This window comes from Monodelphis domestica, chromosome 4 (assembly GCF_027887165.1).
Source record: "Monodelphis domestica isolate mMonDom1 chromosome 4, mMonDom1.pri, whole genome shotgun sequence".
NCBI lineage: Eukaryota > Metazoa > Chordata > Mammalia > Didelphimorphia > Didelphidae > Monodelphis > Monodelphis domestica.
The window spans coordinates 420,207,759-420,227,794 of NC_077230.1; the positions used below are offsets into that span (position 1 = coordinate 420,207,759).

The following is a 20,036-nucleotide window of genomic DNA, read 5'->3' on the forward strand; positions in this document are numbered from 1 at the left end:
CTAAGTGTGAAGTGGAGACCAAAGGCTTTGAGGGCAGCCCTCTGTCCCGATTCCCATCCTAACCCTACTCCATCTCTGTGTAGGCAGAGGCACCATGGGCCCTCCTTACCTGAGAAGGAACTGGCTTCTGCACTCTCTACACTCCCTTTCTAAAGGCTAAGTCCTAGGAGGCAGCGGGCGGGGGAGCTCCTTCTAAGAATCAACAATGGGCTGAAGGTTAGCGCCTAACACATTAAGCAAACACAGCAGGTATCCAGTGTTGGCTGAACTGAATTCTCTGATCCAGGCTCAAGGGGGAGCAGAAGCTGGGAAAGGGAAAGCCTGCAGCCAGGGCAGACTATGCCTCCCCGACAACAGGAGCAGCCAATGGAGCCTTCTCCCTGGGAAGGTGCAGCCCCGCATCCGGCAGAGAGAGTGGGGGAACCAGGCTGCTTCCAGCCAATCCTTACACAACAACAGAGCCTCCTATCAATAGTTCCTCCCTCTTCCTAACTTCTCTTTCTCACGGCCATCATTAAGTGGGATTAGTCAGCAGATGACAGTTTCTTTCCCCATGAGACTCGGGGCACTGCACCAGTCAGAGCCTACCCCTTTCCATGTCTCCACATCCTCCTCGACTCTCCACCCTCCTTGTAATCCCCAGGAATGTGGTGAGAATGCCAGGCCAAGGCTTCCAGAGAGAGGAGTTCTCCTTTAGGATCCCGGAGACCCCTACCCTAGTACTGTTTTCTGAAAAGATTCCCAGCCCAGAAGAAAAAGACAAACCCAGAAGCAACCAACCTTGTTTTATTCTGTTTTTCAGAATCCAGGCAAATATAGAAAAAACACGGAAAATACAACAGCTGCCATTCTAGAATGGCCAAAAGAACACATTATTAAAAAACAAAACACTCCCCCCACCCCCAACTCCATAAAAAATGTGAGAGACTCCTGTCTAAAGAAGCTGTGTGAATGATTCTGCCTTCTGGCCTTCAGAAGCAGGCACTGGGCTGGGCCTTTTTATAGGGAGATTTCGAAATTCACGTTTTCCTCAAAATGCTTGCCATTGTCGGCCAATCACAATGATTCAAGGGCTGCAACCCCTTCAGGAAACCAGAGTACAAGGAGGTGAAGTCCTCCTCAGTTTGACTACCCTCTCAAGAGAACCAGGAAGGAGGAAGGCCCAATTTGAATCTGATTCTAACAAAAAGGATTCTAAACTGAAATGCCAAGCCCTGTGCCAGGCCTTCCCACAAGGCCACCTGCCTAAATTGGAACCCCTGTTTCCCCTGGCCCGGCCTTGATTCCCCATCTGAAGTCAGCCTCCTCTTGCCATGACTTCGGATGGGGAATGAGCAAAGGGTGGTGAGACACTCTGAAGAAGGGGCAGTTCCACCCTGCTCATCCCAAAGAATACAGCAAAGAGAAAGTCTGGCTGGGATGGGACAGGGGGACAGCCAGGGTCAGTGACCTCTGCCAGGAACGGAGTCATGCTGAAATGCTAACAATCATTCTCTAAGCCCCGGTATCGTCCAGCATCTGTTAATGACGGCAAGAATCACATCTGCTGAATCCCAAAGTTAAAAGCTCTTCTCTTTGGGCACTGGGGTGGGGACCGCATCTGGACTTTGATGGCAGGCTGCTGGTCATCCGGGGCCCAAGGTTTGCATTCATTTGGGACCAAGACACTCGACAATCCCATTTCCCTTAATCCCATCGAAGAAGAAGAAATTGTTGTGAGGAGGGTCCCTCTGAGACAGGGCCTGAGGAGGGAGGAGTTAGAGAAACAAGATCCACTTCAGCATTTAGAAGACTGAATCAGACACACACACACAAGAGGTGCTCTCATGTCAGCTTTCCCTTCTGCATGGAAGAGGCCCAGGGTCCTCTGCAGAGAAACTGGTCATCCCTTCCCTCGGTCTTCAATGAGGACTTATTTAAAGGGCCCTAATCTTGATAATGTTAACCTGCATCACCCAAAGGTTGAAAATCTGCTTCACCTCAGGGGACACAATTAGGACCAGGGCATGGGAGACGTATCTAGCAAGTTTCTAAGGACGGAAAATGTGTGCAGTGTGCCATCTCTGGCAATATTCAAGTGGCTGCTGGGAGACCATTTATGAGAGGTCATCTTGAGGTCAAGGGTTAAACTCGGCGACCTCTGAGGCTCTATGACTGAACTTGACAATACCAAATACACCATCCTGAGCCCATTTGTATCCCATAGGCAATGGGCATCCCTCAAAGCTCTCCATCAGCACAGTCCAGGCACTAGTGAGTGAGAGCCTGGACTGGGGTGCAGACAGGGACAACATCTTTAAAAAGGAGTAACAGACAAACTGAGGACTGCTCAGATGAAGGGCACAAGTGTGTGGAAGAAGGGAATGGAAGGAGTCAAGAGCAAAGAGCAGGAGAAAAGGGCCTGAGGGAATCCAGGAGACCCAGGCTCCCAGCTATGGCTCTGCCAACAAGCCCCTTTTGAGTCTCTGTGATTGCCATAGAGTGAGGGGATTAGAGATCATCAATGAGTTCTAGTTTATCCCTGATACTTTATGGGGTTAATGACCCCCAAGGGGAACCTACCTAATCCCCTACAGCTCTGACTATATCAAACTCCTTGCAAGGCACAAGGCAATTTCCAGAGGCCTAGCTACTGAGGGTCTGAGCCATCAAGGACAGTGTCAGTAAATGCTTTGGGTCTGACTGTGGGGGGTGGGGGGTGGGGGGTGGGGCAGGCATGTTCCCCAAGACACCAGACGGAAGGGGCGAGAGGTAAAGAGGTCCTTTGCCTCAAAGATAAGGCAGGAAGAGATTCCAAACACACCCCAGGCCAAGAATGCAGAGTACTCTGGCCATCTGGAGTAAACAGAAACAAGATGCGACCTGACAGCTGTCTGGGCAGGCAGGAGGGGCCAGTGAAGAGATGAGCATCAGAGACCCCATCACGTACAGTCAGGACAAGGGTACCACTTTGTGCAGAAAATGGAAAAACTGACCAATGGGGCAGATTTCCAAAAATTGGCTTATGGGTCCCCCTTTCTCAAAGAAGTACATGGAGGATGGCTGTCATCACCACCTGGCTCTGAAAGCCTTAGTCAGCCCAGGCCAGAAGGGTCGGCAGTGTGGCAAATGCCAGTGGGCCCTCCATCACTGTCTCCAGAATAGGTTCTTCTCCCTCCTCTCCATCACTTATGCCCTCTTTCTTTCTCCCTTGCCTATGAAATCTTCAGAGTTTGGAGGGCAGAGTCCCCACATCCTGGCCAAATCCCAGTGAACGTAATGGATGGGTCTGGAGTGCCACATTTTATGGAGGCCAATGACTAGATGAAGTATATGCAGGAGGATGAAGAGGCCAAAGCATGGGTGGCAGCAACACAAAGTTTCGGGAAAGGGCAGGGGTGCAGAAAGCACAGATGTGAAACAGAAATAAACCTCTTTGGTGAACACTAAATGAAGAAGCTCAAAAATAAGCACAAAATAGAAAACTGAATTCAGAGTATTTAGGACTTACACGTATATAATTATAAGACTAAAAATGAATGAATACTCCAAGAATTTAAATTTATAGGATTTAATAACAACAAAGTGAGAAAGGGGTTCCTTTAGCCGAGTGAGCAGAGCAAAGAGCCAGAGACCCAGCTCAAGCCAAAGCAAAAGCCGCCACAGCGTGGGTTTCAACAAATTTATAAACAAACCCATGGCAAGGTGCAACACAGGAACACAAGGTGACCCGGGAAGAGTAAAGAATGCTGAGAAATGAAGTCCCCAGGGTACAAAATTTTAAACACACATAATATATATTATAAAGGACTAATCAAATACTAGCCATTACTGGTGAATTTGGAATCCTGAATGCCCTGAATTACATAATGGGTGTGCATGTTATTTGACACTAGCTAGTCATGAACAAAGTGTTATTATCCCATTTTAGAGATGAGGAGATTAAAGATCTGAAACATTCAAATTCAAGTCTTCACTCCTCCCATTCTAGTACTGTCTCCCCAGTACCACACAAACTCCCCTAATTTAGGCCTGGAGTTCAAGGTTTTTGTGTTCTCTTTTTAGGAGGTACACTTGAACAAATTTTTCTTCTGAAGAAGAAATAAAGGAATGAATAAAAGGGTCCAAGAAAAAGGTCCCCATTTTGTGCCCCACACCATTCTTTTTCTGACATGCTCTCTTCATCAGCCAGAAATGATTCTGGTGAGGACACTGGTGTTGTGTAGATAAAGGCCAAAGGCAGTTACTATAAAAACTGAAAGTTAGGGACGACCCAAGGGAGCTTCATTTATCTTCAAGAGAAATGACTAAAGTCCATTTGTTCCTGTTATCCATCTCCCCCATGTTAATTACCTTTACAACTTCCTGTCCCAGTACCCCGCCAACAACTGCACAAACAGGGGCCATCTCAGAGAAGCAGTAGCTACAGGAGAGAAAACAAAGGGTAAGTAAGAAGAGGGATGCCTGCTGGTAGCTCCTTAAAAAGCTCAGCTCTGGGGTACCCTCCGCAGTGAACTGATACTTAATTGGGAAAAGCCGACCCGAGCAAGGGCTAGTAGATTTGCTCAAGGAAGACTTAAAGAGTTCTGTTCTGGGATTTCTTTCACAACTAGGCATTAAAAAAAAAAAGACTCTCCTTTTCTCCCTCTCTCCCGCCTCCTCAGCACTTCCTAAAAATAAGGCCCTGTCAGCCTCAAATGTGTTTAAATGCCCCGGTCACATTCTTGTAATTCTCTTCTTCACAGAGTCAGGAGTGGGTTCTATATGTTCCTCCTGGCTGAATGCCAGGGTAAAGGCCTGTGGTAACATGTAGGAAGGGTTTGAAATGAAGATATGACTGCAGGAAATTGTCCTAACTGCCTACACAAAAATGACTCCCTGGGATCAGAAACTGCTAAGCTCACAGGAGCATGGGAAGCTCCAGGGCAAAGTGTCCCTTCCAACAGCAGCCCAGGGATCAAGGGCTCTGCCAGCCCTTACCAGGAAAAAACATGATCAAGTTCTCAACAGTTTATTTGTTTTTTTAAACCCTTACCTTCCATCTTGAAATCAATACTGTGTATTGGCTCCAAGGCAGAAGAGTGGTCAGGGCTAGGAAATGGGGGTTAAGTGACTTGCTCAGGGTCACACAGCTAGGAAGTGTCTGAGGCCAGATTTGAACCTAGAGGCCAGGCTCTCAATCCACTGAGCTACCCAGTTGCCCTCTCAACAGTTTTTTAAAGTCAGTGATGAATCCTTTTTAGCAAAGGTCAAATTCATGAACTCAAGGAAATGGGAGAAAAACATTTTCTCTGCTCAAGTCGTCAAATGTTCACAGGTTGCAATGGGCAGCTGGGGAGACAAAGCAATGATATGAGAGCTCCAATGTGCAGGCCCTTCCATGCCAGCTATTACCCCTATTTGGATGGTCTCACATACCCAACAGCCCATGTTGTCAACTAAAAGGGCTACACAGAAAGATTGACAGTGTGCAAGCTGACCAACAAAGTTATTTTAGCCAATGGGAATGGGAGGTGGCATGAAAACAAAAGGCAGCACATCTCACTACTGGGCACTTACTTGGGCATGGAAGAACAGTGCCTCTAGCCACTGGTGATATCAAACCAGGATATTCATTACCTCTAAAACACAACATAATTACCTGAAAACATGATAAGGGAAAGCTTAAAACCCTTCAGCCTCCAGGCTGGGTCGTGTGTGTGTGTGTGTGTGTGTGTGTGTGTGTGTGTGTGTGTGTGTGTGTGTGTGTGTGTGTGTGTGTGAGTGTGTGAGTGTGTGTGTGAGTGTGTGAGTGTGTGTGTAAGTGAGTGTGAGTGAGTGAGTGAGAGAAGGACCCCAAGTCGCAGCCTAGCCCCAGGGTAGGCTCTATAATGGCTGTGGCCTCTTTCAGCTGCCTGCTCACAGAATCATTAACCCTCTGGTTTCTTCCCCTGCCCCTACCTGCCCTTATCCTCCTTAGGAAGAAGGAGGAGAAGAAAGAGGCAGATTCTTCCTGAAGGTCTTGTCTTGTCTTGTCACTCAACAAGCCTTCTCCTTAGTTACTGCAACTCAGGGTGGAAGGACATCTTTCTTGCTATCTTTTTTTTAATGCTATCCCTCCCCCTACCAGCCCCTTCATGTAGCTCTGATGGGAACCAGGACCACTTCCACATGCCCAGTTCCTGCCCTTTACTTTGGCTGTTCTTCCTTGCACCAGGGCTGACTGGGTCCAAATTTAGAGTATAGCAGGCCCTGCCTGTGGACAGATAAGACTGAACAATTCATCTCTTGGTATATGGCCTGATGCTGAGCTGCTTAAATACAGTGAGGCTGGGCCAGGGAAGGCAAAGAAGCTGTCAAATGGGCCATTCACAAAGCCTTCCCAACTTGGGAAGATTTAACAGGGCCACTTTCTTTTCCTTTTTGAGGACCCCCCCCCAAAAAAACCCTGATCTTTTATATTTTACACTTTATTTCCTCCTAGGTATCCCCTCCCACTGCAGACCATTTCCTCCCTCTCCAGGCTATGATCCCAAGTAATGATCTCTCATTGGGCACAGGCTCCCTGGTATTTGAGAAACGCCTGGAGCACTGATGGGTAGGATTTGTCCAGGGTCATGTGGCCAGGTTGCAATCTACATTTAAGATCACAGTGCCACTGCGACTCTCTTCAGGGATATTTCTTGCCCCAAGGAGCCACTGGAGTACTCTTAACATGGGAAATGGGAAGTCATTCAACTCTTACTCTGGGTCCAGGCTGCATTGTCAGGTGTATCTCAAGATTATTTCTAAATTTCAAATTAGAAAGAATTCTGCTGTGAAGGTCCAGAGACCTGGATGGTGGCTATAGCCCTGCTGTGACTCAGGTGACTAACCTTAGAACAATCTTCTCTCTCCTTTGAGCCAACCTCTTCACCATAAAGCCAGAAGTCTTGCCCAAAAAACTGTTAAAGGCCCCTCTGGGGAATGATTTTTTATGGTGAATTTCTTACAGCAACATAGTAGAGAAGACAGTGTCTTGTTGGGGAGACACATGCTCTTGTCTTGCCTCTGCCCCTATTTAGTGAATATCTTCCCCTCAGGGGAATTTGTTTCTTTACCTGTGAAATGATGGGGAGAAGTGGTGAGGTTATTTTCTAAGGGCCCCTTTTTGTGTATCTAAAACTTCTCCAATTTTTGACATTCCCCACAGATTTCCACTTCTTCTAAGGCAGTAGATCGGAAGGAATGAATGACCTTGAGGCCACTGCTGGTTCCCAGGTTGCTGTGCAATGACAAGACATCCTGGGGTCTGAGGGAGGTGCTCAGAAAAGAAAGAAGGGCCCAGGGAAACTTCTGAACCACACCGATGAAGGCTGAGCAAGGGAGACCACCTTCAGAAGAAGGGAAAGCATAAGCCAAGCTTTCTCTCCTATTCTCTATCACCCCTATGCCTAGAACACAAGGTTGACTAGTTAAATAGAAGCCCAGGAAGAAGGAAGAAGGATCAAAGTTTGTGGTCTCCAATCATTCTTCTGTCTCAACCAAAATCGGTCTATGGACCATGTTTCTCCAAAACCAAGAACTCCCAAGATGGGCAATCCCTCGCTTATCCACCAATGGGCTGGGGCCCACACCCTATCTTAGATTGGATTTTTTCCATGGTAGAATCCCACACACCATGTATCACTCAGCCCAAATGAAGTACAAATCTGGAATTAAATTCTTGCTTTACTTACCTTATAGGAAACTCTATAGGTATTTTAATCCACATATATGTGTAGGTGTCAGTTCTGATAGAGGGCAAGAGTGGCTTCATTTATATGGATATCTCTTCAGCATGTAGCACAGTCCCTGGCACACAGAGCTGCTTGATGATGGGTGTAGGCTTGGAATTCTGACTAATGGAACTAATGGCAAGTCCCTTCCCTTCAATCACAAAATGCTACCTTCTCATTTCCGAGGAATGCTAGGAGCCAAGAGGGTTCTCAGGGCTAGAGGATTTGGAGACCCACCTGACAAAGTCATCGGGAAGCAGATCTGGGTTTACACCCAGGGACTCCAGTAGGTCATTTCGGATCTGAAGCAGCAACTCAGAATCCTCACCATAAGTATCCGACTGGGGATCCCGTCCTTTATCTGTCCGGAATTTCAAAAGCACTAAGAAAAGCAAAACAAAAAGGATACACCATAAGAAAACTTTTTAATGAAGAGTTTTGACTTGTTCACTCAAGAAATACTTTCTATGTGCCTGCTACTTGCACAAGACTATTAGAGAAACCAAGACGAATAAGATATGGAGTAATACTGGTCTCTGTGCTATTCTTCAAACAAGATGTTCCTTCTCCAGACTCCAGGAATTTTCACTGGCAGCCCCCCCCCCCCAAATGTTGTCCTCCTCTCCACCCTAGTCACTCAGTCAAAATATATTTGTTAAATGCTTAATACAGGTTTGGTTGGGGGGCATCTAAGTAGTCACGTAGATAAAACACTGAGCCTGGAGTCAGTAAGAACTGAGTTCAAATCCAGCCTCAGACAGTTACTAGCTGTATGACTTTGGTTGCCTCAGTTTCCTCCTCTATTAAATGAGCTGGAGAAGGAAATGACAAATCACGCTGCTATCTTTGCCAAGAAGACTCTGAAATGGGGTCATGGAGAGTCAGGTATGACAGAAATGACTCAACAAGAACATCAGCCAACTAACTGTTATGTTCTAGTGAAACAAAGAAAGGTGAAAGACAGAGCCAACCCTCCAGTAGGAGCTCAAGCCTAAAGGGGGAGACACCATGCAAACAACTATGGAACAAACAACTATAGAGATTATCCAACATGGAAAAGGCAATAGAATTATCCTCAGCTTTCTTCTCAGTCCTCTTTTTTAATTAAAACCCTTACCTTCCATCTTGGAGTCAATACTGTATATTGGCTCCAAGGCAGAAGAGTGGTAAGGGCTAGGCAATGGGGGTCAAGTGACTTGCCCAGGGTCACACAGCTGGGAAGTGTCTGAGGTCAGATTTGAACCCAGGACCTCCCGTCTTTGGGCCTGGCTCTCTATCCACTGAGCTACCCAGCCGCCCCCTCTTCTCAGTCCTCTTAATGCAAGTGTCTTCTTCTAAGCTCACACTAGTTTAGTCTATATGTATCATATATGCATGTGGGATTGTTGTTGGTGGTGTTGTTATTGTTTAACAGCTCTTACCTTCTGTCTTAGTATCAATCCTACAGCAGGAGAGTGGTAAGGGCTAGGCAACATGCCCAGGGTCACACAGCTAGGAAGTGTTTGAGGGCAAATTTCAATCTGGAGCTCCTGTTTCTAGGCTCTATCTCCTGAACCTCCCAGCTGCCTGAACTATAAGCTTCTTGAAGGGTAGGAACTGTCTTGTCTTTCTGTCCCTACTGCTTAGCACAGCACCTGCCACAAAGTAAGTGCTTAAAGAATGCTTCCTGACTTCTTATAAAGGCATGTAATTACAATAATCACCCCTTCAAGAGAAATGAGTACTCTCCAGGATGAGGAGCTTCTGAGGAAAGGGTGCCTGTGCCCATTGTCCCCAGAAAACAACTGGCTGGTGTTTGGAAAAGCTACTCTGGATCGCATCTTGGTAGGGCAGCATGCTGTACCTAATGAGATAGCAGTCAACAGCTACTGTGGGGAGAAGAATGACCAATTAGCTATGGCTGAATGTCTGGGGCTGAGTCTCCTTTACCTTTAGCAATGGCAGGTCAGGAAGTGTTATAAAATGAATCTTTCTCTTCCCTTTGAATCAGAATATGAAAACTGTGTGCAATTTTTCTACTGCACCTCAAGAAATGGAGGTGAAAGGGTTTCATCAAAGCTTGAGGACAGAAAAAGGAGGCATCATCACATGAGAAGGGACTAAAAAGATTTCTTTGATATCTTCAGTCTGAAAAACATAAAGGTGCATATTGCTATTGCTGTGCCTGTAAGAGGCACTCAATAAATAAGTAGCTTTATTGTCTAAACAAACAGAATTCCTGTTTGTGATGAGTGGAGTTCCAGTAAAGAAGCAAATGCTGTGGTGGGAAGAACACAGTATTGGAGGCCAGAGGACAAGGGTACACATCCCACTTGTGACCCTTGAGGTCCCTTCTTACCCCTTTATGGGAAAGTTTCCCCCATATGTAAGATAAGAGATAGGTCTAGACAAGCTCTTGGGTTTCATTAGACACAAACTTTTATAATCCTTCTCGCCTAGTAAGGAATATACGGAATCTTGGGGAAGTACAATACAAACAATGAACATGCCTTATCCTCAAGGAACTTACACTGAGGAGAGGAGGAAGAGGCAATGCACCCAAGAAAAGGTGAAAGGGGGGTGGTTCTAAGCCTCTGTTTCAGGGAGAAGTGTTTGGCTCCCTTTTAGATTTAGTGATAAAGGAAACAGTCTGCCACGTACCCTAGAGGATTCAGGGGAATAACCCAGGAGGGGAGGGAAACTCAGGAACAAAATTCAAAAGACAAAGAAAAACAATTCTGTGGAAGAGGGGAAAAAGGAGTTTTTCCCATAGTGACTGCTATGGGTACACAGGAAACTCATTAATCCAGACTAAAGACCTCTCAGAAGAAAGAAAAAGGATCAGGAATGGGGGATGAATACAAAAGCACAGCACAATCTTGTAAGAATAGTGTCTGGAATTCTAAAGCTCAGAATGAGCTGAGGCTGTTAAGGAAAATCAAGGACAAGGAAAAATATTCGTCAAGAGATGTAGGAAAAGTTAATCAAGGGATCAGAACACTGCTTGGGGTGGACTGAATGATGATAAATCACAACAAAGAGAAATCAGATCTGCTCAATTATTATTTTGCTTCTATTTTCTCCACCAAGCAGAAAATGAGGGGAAAAATTTTTCTAACAAGGAACTGATACTCTGAAAGGGAATAAAGTACCTGGCACATTGTAGTCACCCAGCCCAAATGAACTATATATTTTGAGGTATTAAAGAACCAGAAAGGGTGATCACGAACCCACATCCAAGATATCTAAAAAACCAATGAAAACATGAAAAGTCCCTGGGATGGAGAAGGGTCAGTAGGTTCAACTTAAAAAAAAAATCAACCAACTAGAGGGCAAGTGAATGTGAATTCTTTTCTGGTGAAAATTCTAGGATGGATCATTATAGAGATTGCTAGTAATTGCAAACAGCCAGCACACCTTCATCAGTTAACCTGGTCTATCAGGTATACATAGTTCAGCATTTGATCTCCTAGATAGTAATCTAATTAGATTCATTGAGACCTGGCTGAATGACTAGACTACAAGAGTAGTTGTTACTAGGCAGTGCCCCAGGCCTTGTGCAGTTTAAGGTTTTTTATCAATGGCCTGGAGAAAGGCCAAGAGACTTGCTTACCTAAAAATCTGAACAAAGCAGGGACAGTCAGGACCCATAAAGATCAGGGTAAGCAAGGCATTAAGCTGAATCTGTTAAGATGAAATATAATTAATGATAAATGTAAAGTTTTACCCTTGGGCTTCCGAAAAATCTACTCCCTAAGTCTAGAGGGGACACAATTAAGCAGCAGTTTGTCTGAAAAGCTGGAGGGTTTTGGGAAGTTGCAAGCTCTCTGAGACAGCAGCGAGAACCCTCGCGGTCCCAACCTTCCTGGTGCACAACAACCTATGAGCTACTGTGACCCTAGACTGATGGAGGAGGAAGGGTAGGGATGGGGAGGTGATCATTAGCATCATCTCCCTGGCCTCTTCCTTTGGTCAGATCAAAGGTCCGACCAATTGGGGCTGGGTTTAGTTTGGGCACTAAGGTTTAAGGAGGATAATGACCTAGTGTCCAATGTCTAGAGGAGGGTAATCAAGATGGTTGAGGGCCTGGAGTCCATAAGGTTTATAGTCAGAATGAAGACATGAGAGTGTTTGTCTTTGTAATGACTCAGGAGAACCAGATAATGGGCTCAAATATTTGGAAGGCTACCACCCAGAAAGGTATGAGGATCCAAAGGGCCAAACCACAAACAACGTACAGTATGACTTCATTTTACTCAAATTCAGCACATTCAAATTCTGGCAACTGAAAAAAATCCAGGTAGAAAAATATGTAAAATAAAACATTTTAATTATGCGCTAAATCTGAGCCACTTTCCCCAAGTGGCAGTTTGCCCAATAATGTTCATTTGCACTTGGAGAAACATTACTGTGAGTCATTGCATTATTTTGTGCCAAATATTAATTCCCCCGCACCAGTCTTTGTCCAGAGTCCTCACATGCTATAAGTTGTGTCCGCATCAGAGCAGTGCTTCTCACTGTTTCATTAACACGATTTAGTTATTAATAATGGCCCTAGAGTACAAAAGTAGTGATGCTGGCAGTTCTGATGAGCCTAAGAAAAGTCACCAAGTGCCTAGGAATGTTCATATACTTATCAGTAATGAGGTTTGCTCTTAATGAGAGATTTTTAACTTATTCAAAGGGTCCTGGAACGCATTAGTCGAGTAAAACAAGGTCCTACTGTATATAAATTTTAAGACAAGCAAACTTGGGCTGGAAGTCTGTCAAACTTACTAAAAATTAAAGAAATTCACAAGTGAAAAAAAAACCCACTTGTCAGGCATGTTAGGGTATAATGCAATATTTCATGTATGGTTTGGATCATATGGCCATTGAGAACCCTTACAACTCCGAACTTCCATGATTTCATACCAGCACTTGGTACCATTACCAGAAAGATGTTTAGGGCAGGCTGGACCAGGACTATGACTTACTGTGACTACAGCTCATTTTAACTAAAGTCTCTGGACTTACACACTTCTGGCTTAATAATTTTGGAACCTGTTAGCTTACAAAAAAAGAGGGCTCTTCCCATCTGTATAGCCCCTACTCTCCTCACCCATGGATACATGCCCCCAACAGTGCCTGGCAAAGACATGGAGAGAACTCCTTTCTCTGTCAGTCAATAAACATTTACCAGGTGTCTACTATGTGGCAGGCATTGCGCTAAGGGTCTTTGTTGCAAATTTGGGCTTCTTCCTGTTAACACTTACCAATATCAGCCATGGCTTCAATACTCCTATTAATTAGTTTAGGCTCAGATTTGACTGTAATAACTTCACTCACCACTGGCTAGTGTACACGTTTACTTTTCCTTTCCTTCTCATAGCTATAACCAGTTAGCAAATTCCCATCCATCCTCATCTTGCAGCATGTGCTCAGCTAATGCCCCAGTACAGGCCCTCCTTCCTATCACCGCTATTAATGACTGCAGCAGCTTCTGATGGGCGCTTCATATCAATGCCAGAACCATCTCTCACGTGCAGAGTTGGATATATTCCCTCCATTCCAAAACCGTCACGAGTGTAAATCCTATGCCCAGATTTGAGCAGTCTTCATAACCTGGCACTAACCTACTTTGTGGGCCTTTCCCAAACTCTAAGAAAACTGAGCTGGGCTACTTGGTGGTCCCTGACAAGACAACATAGTCTTCCTGTGTGTCCACCTTACTCCTCACTTGTTTTTTTTGCTATAACTCACCCATCTTTTACATTTCAACGCAGGTTGAAAGCTTATTTTCCAAGAGCTTTTCCCTGCTATTCCTAGTCAGTAACAAGTTTCTCTTCTCAGGTCTATCATGGGGAACTTCCCTACCATGACTGAGCTGAGACTGAGAAGGACACAATCCTAGCCAAACTGTGAATCTTCCCCACACCAGCACCTAGAATGGTGCCCTGCATGAAGCAAATGTGCTCCTTGGAAGTTCAGCATATCAGCCTAACAGTACATCTCAAGGCACCCAAATGAGTCGTTTAGTCTCCTTGACCAAACTGAACTTGCAGAGGACAAACCCATGGCAAATACCACATCAGCGCTCCTTGTTCAAAAGCCAGCTGTCACTTTCCTAGCAACGAATGAACAAACATATCATCAAGACCTAAAAAGCTAGAAGGAATCACGGGCATGTTCTAGTCCAATCTATCATTCAACAGACGAGGAAAGGGAAACCCATGGGGGAAGTGATTTGCCCAAGGTCACACAAGTCATATGAAGAGATTCTAAATTCATAGTTTTCCTATCATATACTCTGATGCCTATCCAGTTAACCCTGTCTCTTCTCTCCCCCTAAACTTCCCACAGTACTCTCTCACCCCCTTCACCTTATAAGCATTCAAAAGGCCATCTTACACTACAGGGAGAGAAGAGGTCTTGCATGTTCTATGTAGAATCTTTGTCCCCATTCTATCTGCTCAAAACCTCCTGACCTCACCTCTACTCTCTTTTTCTCTATTCCTATCTTGGACACAGAGATATCCCTTCCCTTATATGGCCATCCCTACTACTTCTACCCTGATCTCAAGACCTTCCAGTTTCTCTGGAATTCTGACCCTATAATCAATCCACTCTTCTCACAAATTCTGATTTCTCCCCAGGCCCTGGATCATCCCCTCCTGCCTACATGTAGATCTCTTCCATACTTAAAAACAAGCAAACCCCTCTCTAGTCAGCTGTTCGCTATGCCTAAAATGCCATCTCCCTCCTCAGCCCTATTTCTCTCCTTCAAAGCTCAGCTCAAACACCACCTTTCTCCATGAGGCATTTCCTGATCTTCCCCATCTTTGGAGATTCCCTTGCACACACTTGTGTACACAATGAATGTAAGCACAATGAGAGAAAGGGTGGTTTACTCTTTGTGTGAATGATGCTCAAGTCATATAAAGGAAGAAGGGCTAGCAATTACTATGACTAATCAAATTCACACCACGTACAGTGACAGAAATCTCTTTTCCACCAATGCTGTCTTACAATGAAGGCATCATAGAGGAGAGGGGTTCTCCTTAGGTCTGTTTTCATTCTATCTCACTTTTCCTCTTGATCAGCAGCAATTCCTATCAATCACTCTAGAGATGACTTTGTCACCAATAACTGACTGGGTATCAGAGAGATCATTTGGAAACTGATGACTGCTGTTCTTATGGCTGAAAGTCAAGGCCCAGGGTAGGGGGTAATGACTAGCTTGAGTCCAGATGAGAAGAAAGTTACTAGCACTGTGCAGATCCTTCCCATTCAGCAGAAACATTAACAATTTACCCTCATAACTTGACTGTTTGACCCCAGTCTCTCCCCTTCTTCTTCATCCATGACAAAAGGATATTCTTAAACAAGTGTCTGTGATTTCTCTGCTCTAAAATCTCTAAAAACAAATACATACTGCATGACACTTAAAGACATTCACAGAAAAAACAAAACAAAACAAAAAACAACTTGCCTCTCCAGAATCTTAATTTCTTCAAAGAGCACTAATACTAATAACCAGTATCGATATAGCACTTTTAGGTTTTCAGTTGTGTCCAACAGTTCATGACCCCATTTGGAGCTTTTTTGGCAGAGATGCTAGAGTGAGGAAACTGAGGTCAACAGAGTAAAGTGAATTGCCCAGGATCATCCAGTTAGGAAGTTTCTGAGACGGGATTTAAACTCTAGTTTTCCTGACTCCAGGCTCAGTCCTCTATCTACTGTTCCAGATAGCTGCATATTGAGGGCATTAAATAAGCCCTGGGCATGGACTGATTCTGAGGAGGATAAAGAGAAGGGAGGGGAAAAGGAATACCTTTAATGTAGAGAGGAAGAAGGGGCTAGAATTGATGCTTCCCATAAGTGAGATGAGATACAGAGCATACAAACATGTAAGAAGAGTACACAGAATGGGTATTAGATGATCCTCACTCTTATTTGAAATGAACAAAGAAGAGATGAATGCGTACAGCATCAGGGGTGGAAATACATCAAACTTATCAGGGAACCAAATGAGGAGAGGCAGGAATTAGGAAGGAGCATGATAAGCAAGAAAGAAGACCTGTTAGCAAATCAAACTTTCTGATTCCTAAAGGGGGAAGAAAAGGGTGGAAAAAAGGAAAGACCTAAAGCCATAGTGATGTCTCCTTAGAGTCTAAGACTTAGAAAGTCTCTTAAGACAACTGGGCAATGGCTGGATAGAATGCTGATCCAAGGGATCAAGGGAACAATTTCAGTCTCCTGGGCAACACGACCAAGCTTAGAGCCATGGCAGCAAAGGCAGGAGAAGTATGCCCAAAAGGAAGGCAGGAGCCCTAAACTCAGCCCACTGTCGGGATGTGGGACAGGTTACTTTGTGCTACAGACCTTCCTGTCGGATTCATTGAGTTGGCTTATGACAAGGAAGGCTGCCTGGATTTTCTGTCCTTGCTTTCTCGTTTGAAAATGGGGAGGGAGGTTTAATGAAAATCAGTTACAAAAAAGAAGGATGCTGAGATATTTCTTAAGATGACAACAAAGTTAAGAAGAAGAAGTACAAACATTAGAACAAAGAAGCAAGACAGTTTTGAAAGCAAGGTAGAGAATGTTTTAAAGCAGAGGATACAAAAGAGATTCACAGTTCCAGAGTTCTGTTGTGATCTGTCACATTATGGGAATGCTTTTTTGGGTGTGTGAAATAGATTTTGCTTTTAAAAAAAATCCTTCCCAACCTGGATCCCCACTCCTGTTGCAGATGTATCACAGGTATCACTTCCACGCATTCTTTGGAAGAATGATCCTTCAATCTTCCTCCCACACAACCTTTTCATATATGGTCTCCTGGATTTGCAGCCAGATCTAGAATTTCTTCCCTCATTGTTGGTACTTCCTCCAACAAAAATTTACCTTGTCTTTTTTTTTTTTTGGGGGGGGGGGGGGAAGAGGTCCTCATATACTCAAAGCTTCTTGAAGGCAAAGACCATTTTGTTTCTGTCTTTGTATCCCCATGATTTATCTTGGTACCGGATACAGTAGGTGCTTAATAAATGCTGAATTTATACCACTCTAATCTCTCATCCTCAAATTGGAAAATCAGTTGAGTTTGTTCTTATCCCAAAACCCAAATCCTAAGGTGTCCCTCCCCACCCAGGAGAAATGTTGTTGAAAGTAATGAACTTGGATGGGGTAGCACAGGGGTAAGAAAGCACTAGAAAGGGAGTTGGAAGGCCATAGATTCAAACGTGGCCTCAGATGCTTCCTAGCTCTGTGGTTGTGGGCAAGTCACTTAAGTGAATTTGCCTGGCCCTCACTTGCCTTCTGTCTTAAGAGTAGTTACCAATTGTAATCAAGGAATAATGTTCTAAATTGACAAAAATAAATAAATAAATTTAAAAAATAAGAAGTAAGAAACCAGAAAAACAAAAGAGTAGTTACCAAAAAAGAAGTTAAAAAAAAAGGAAAGAAAGTGATGAACTTGGCCTTAAAAGTTTGACGTTGTAGAAGGCCTGGCTGAGGACTCATCTGGGGAGGGTCCTAAGTGGACATTTTTATATGCTTGTTTTATGAGATGCAAATCCCAAGGAACTTTACTGTGTACTTGTTCAGCCTCCCAGGGAAACCTGGAAGTCACGGAGACATCTAGGTCACTTATTTCAAGTAAACAGATCTTAGTTTAGGGGGTGATAAAACCTCAGAGGTCAGGGGAAAACCCTGCCATCAATCTGCATCAAATGAAAGGCTGAGTCCCATCCCGATGAGAAATGACAAGGATAGAATTCAGCCAGCAGCTGGCTCTGATGCTTATCTGGGATCTCTGCCTGGTAGAGGTGCAATTTGCCTGGATGAGCATAACTGGGCAGGCTGGCATCATGCAGATACCTCACTGACCACATCTGAAGTTATTTCAGGACTTCTGGGAGAGAATCCAAGCAGGTCCCCTTATTTTAAGTAAAGCAAACAGGAGCTACATTAACTTTTTTGAGAATAAGCACTTCAGTTAGGAAAAAGAGGGACAAGAGAGGAAAGAAGTTATGTGGCATCAACAGCTAGGTGCCCGAGAAGGGCTGCCAAATCGTGGCCTCATGTTCCTCCTCTCTCATAGCAGCCCACCTGCTTCCCTTATTCACTTTTTTACTTGGTAAGAGTTTCACTCTACTCTGCCCATTTATATGATACAATGTGACTCAGTGAACTCTGTGAGAGAGGCTGGAGGGAGCAATGATCAGGCAGAGGGCAAGTCCAGTGGTATGCCTGGCATACTCCTAGACCAGGAAATCCACCTGTGAAAGGTCAGAAAAGAATCTGAGAAGCTTAAGATCCAAGAAAGTCAAATGAGAGACACAGATGGACAGAGATTTCCCAAAGAAAGAAGGTAGGAGCTGATAGTAAATGTTGCCCAGGTCAAAGAAGAAGGCCTGAGCACTAGACCTTCAGCTCCATCCCAGAGAGCCCACTGTGTGTCCAGCATTCTCTCAGGTCAGACAAGTAGATGTGGTAGAAACAAAGGTTCAAGAAGGGAAGGCTCACTGACATTTTGGAAAAACTGGCTCCAATCATCCTGCTGACTTTTTACTAAAGGTCCCATTTTCCATGATGCCAGTCAACCACTGTGCCCAGGCCTTGTGAGGACTTTTTCTCCCTTCTAGGAACTGATGCATTCTGCTTTACAAAGTGACTCCCAGGCCGTATGGTCTGTACTCTTTACATGACATTACACACCCCCACCAGTGGGGAAAGTGGACCCCTGCTGCATGTGCCACAAGTGGAAAAGTCAAAGAGAAAGTGGAACAGCACGTGGCCTCAGCCGCACATTCAGTGCCGTCCCCGTCAGGGGGCTCCTGCTTCCAAAGAGCATCTTTTGTTCATGTCCAGAGTCCCTAACAGGGCACCCCTTCATTCTGAGCAGCAGCTTTTCTCAGTCACAAGAAGCCCTGCCAGGAAGCAGGTCGAGGGGCAGGCCAGCTGGCTGGCCGATGGTAGCCTCTTCTCAGGCCTAGCACTTGAGGTGCACATGATCATAATCACCAGTGACCACTGCTCATGGCCAGAAGGATGTGGCACACGACTTTCCCGTGACGCCTTTGTCTGGCTAAGGAGCAGAGGCAGAAACTGCATCCCAAGCAGAAGCTTACTTAGCTGGTCGGAGGACCCAGGGGCCAGAGGCACCAAGCCCACTGGCAGCCAAGGCAGGGTTTCCCATATGCCAACTTTGGGGATACAAAGATGTGAACAGTTGTTCACATCCCTGATATGTCACTTTTGCTCTTTCCCTTCTCAATGTGGCTGTAACATCTTCCTTTCTGAGTGACTGTGGTCTCTTGGTTTCTACATTAGCCAATCCCACTCTCTTCCACAGATCTGTGATAAGGTTAGGGCAAAGACTGTTATCAATGGGGGTCAAGTGACTTGCCCAGAGTCACACAGCTGGGAAGTGTCTGCGGCCAGGTTTGAACACAGGACCGCCTGTCTCTAGACCTGGCTCTCAATCCACTGAGCTACCCAGCTGCCCCCAAAGACTGCTATTTTTAAACATCCTTGGTCATAATGGCTTCAGATTGATAAGGGTTCAGCTGGTTCTGTTCTTGGACTCCACTCCCCTGATCTGACTAGCAGTCCCCAAAAAGTTCTGGACAACAAAACAAAACATCTACTGTCTACCGTTTTTTATCCCAACTATGGATTTCTACATTCACATGAAGCTTGGTGAGAATATGGTGCTTTGGGGAAAACTGTTTGCCAAAATAAATTGTCTGTGAGCTGGTGTTTAATTTCTGAAAGTCAAGGTAGGAGGATCCAGAGCTTGATTCATCATTTTAAGAGTTAGAAGAGATGGGGCAGCTGGGTAGCTCAGTGGATTGAGAGCCAGGCCTAGAGACAGGAGGTCCTAGGTTCAAATGTGGCCTCAGACACTTCCCAGCTGTGTGACCCTGGGCAAGTCACTTAACCCCCATTGCCTTGCCCTTACCACTCTTCTGCCTTGGAACCAATATACAGTATTAACTCCAAGATGGAAGGTAAGGGTTTTATCAACAACAACAAAAAGTTAGAAGAGGGGCAGCTAGGTGGTTCAGTGGACAAAGTTCCAGTCCTGGAGAGTCATTAATCCCCATTGCCTAGCCCTTACCACTCTTCTGCCTTGGAACCAACACATACTATTGATTCTAAGCAGAAGGATGGGTTTAAAAAAAAGTCAGAAGGTATTTTAGAGTTCTTTGAGGTCAAGTCCATCACATGACAGAGAACCAATCTGACACAGAGAGGTCAAGGAATTTCCACAAGGTCACAGAGCAAAAATGGCAGCCCAAGCCGGGTCCTCAGAACCTAAATTTAGCCTTCTTCCACTGGGCTTTGTTGCCTCCGCAGGTG

The 20,036-nt window shown here is 45.0% G+C and overlaps 1 protein-coding gene across 2 annotated transcripts in view; it reads right to left on the bottom strand.

The window, feature by feature from the left end:
• Nucleotides 1–768: 768 nt before the first annotated feature.
• Nucleotides 769–20,036, bottom strand: part of SAE1 (SUMO1 activating enzyme subunit 1) — a 51,318-nt gene continuing 32,050 nt past the window's right edge. Inside the window, exons 7-9 of one of the 2 annotated variants that reach the window (XM_001364815.4) lie at nucleotides 7,953–8,097; nucleotides 4,333–4,402; nucleotides 769–1,742 (exon numbers count right to left, since the gene is read on the bottom strand). In XM_001364815.4, coding sequence (XP_001364852.1) covers nucleotides 1,650–1,742; nucleotides 4,333–4,402; nucleotides 7,953–8,097 — 308 coding nt within the window. In that variant the 3' untranslated portion in view covers nucleotides 769–1,649. Of the gene's footprint in view, nucleotides 1,743–4,332; nucleotides 4,403–6,833; nucleotides 7,059–7,952; nucleotides 8,098–20,036 lie in introns of those variants that run through there. The other variant, XR_008911619.1, reaches the window with a different exon arrangement.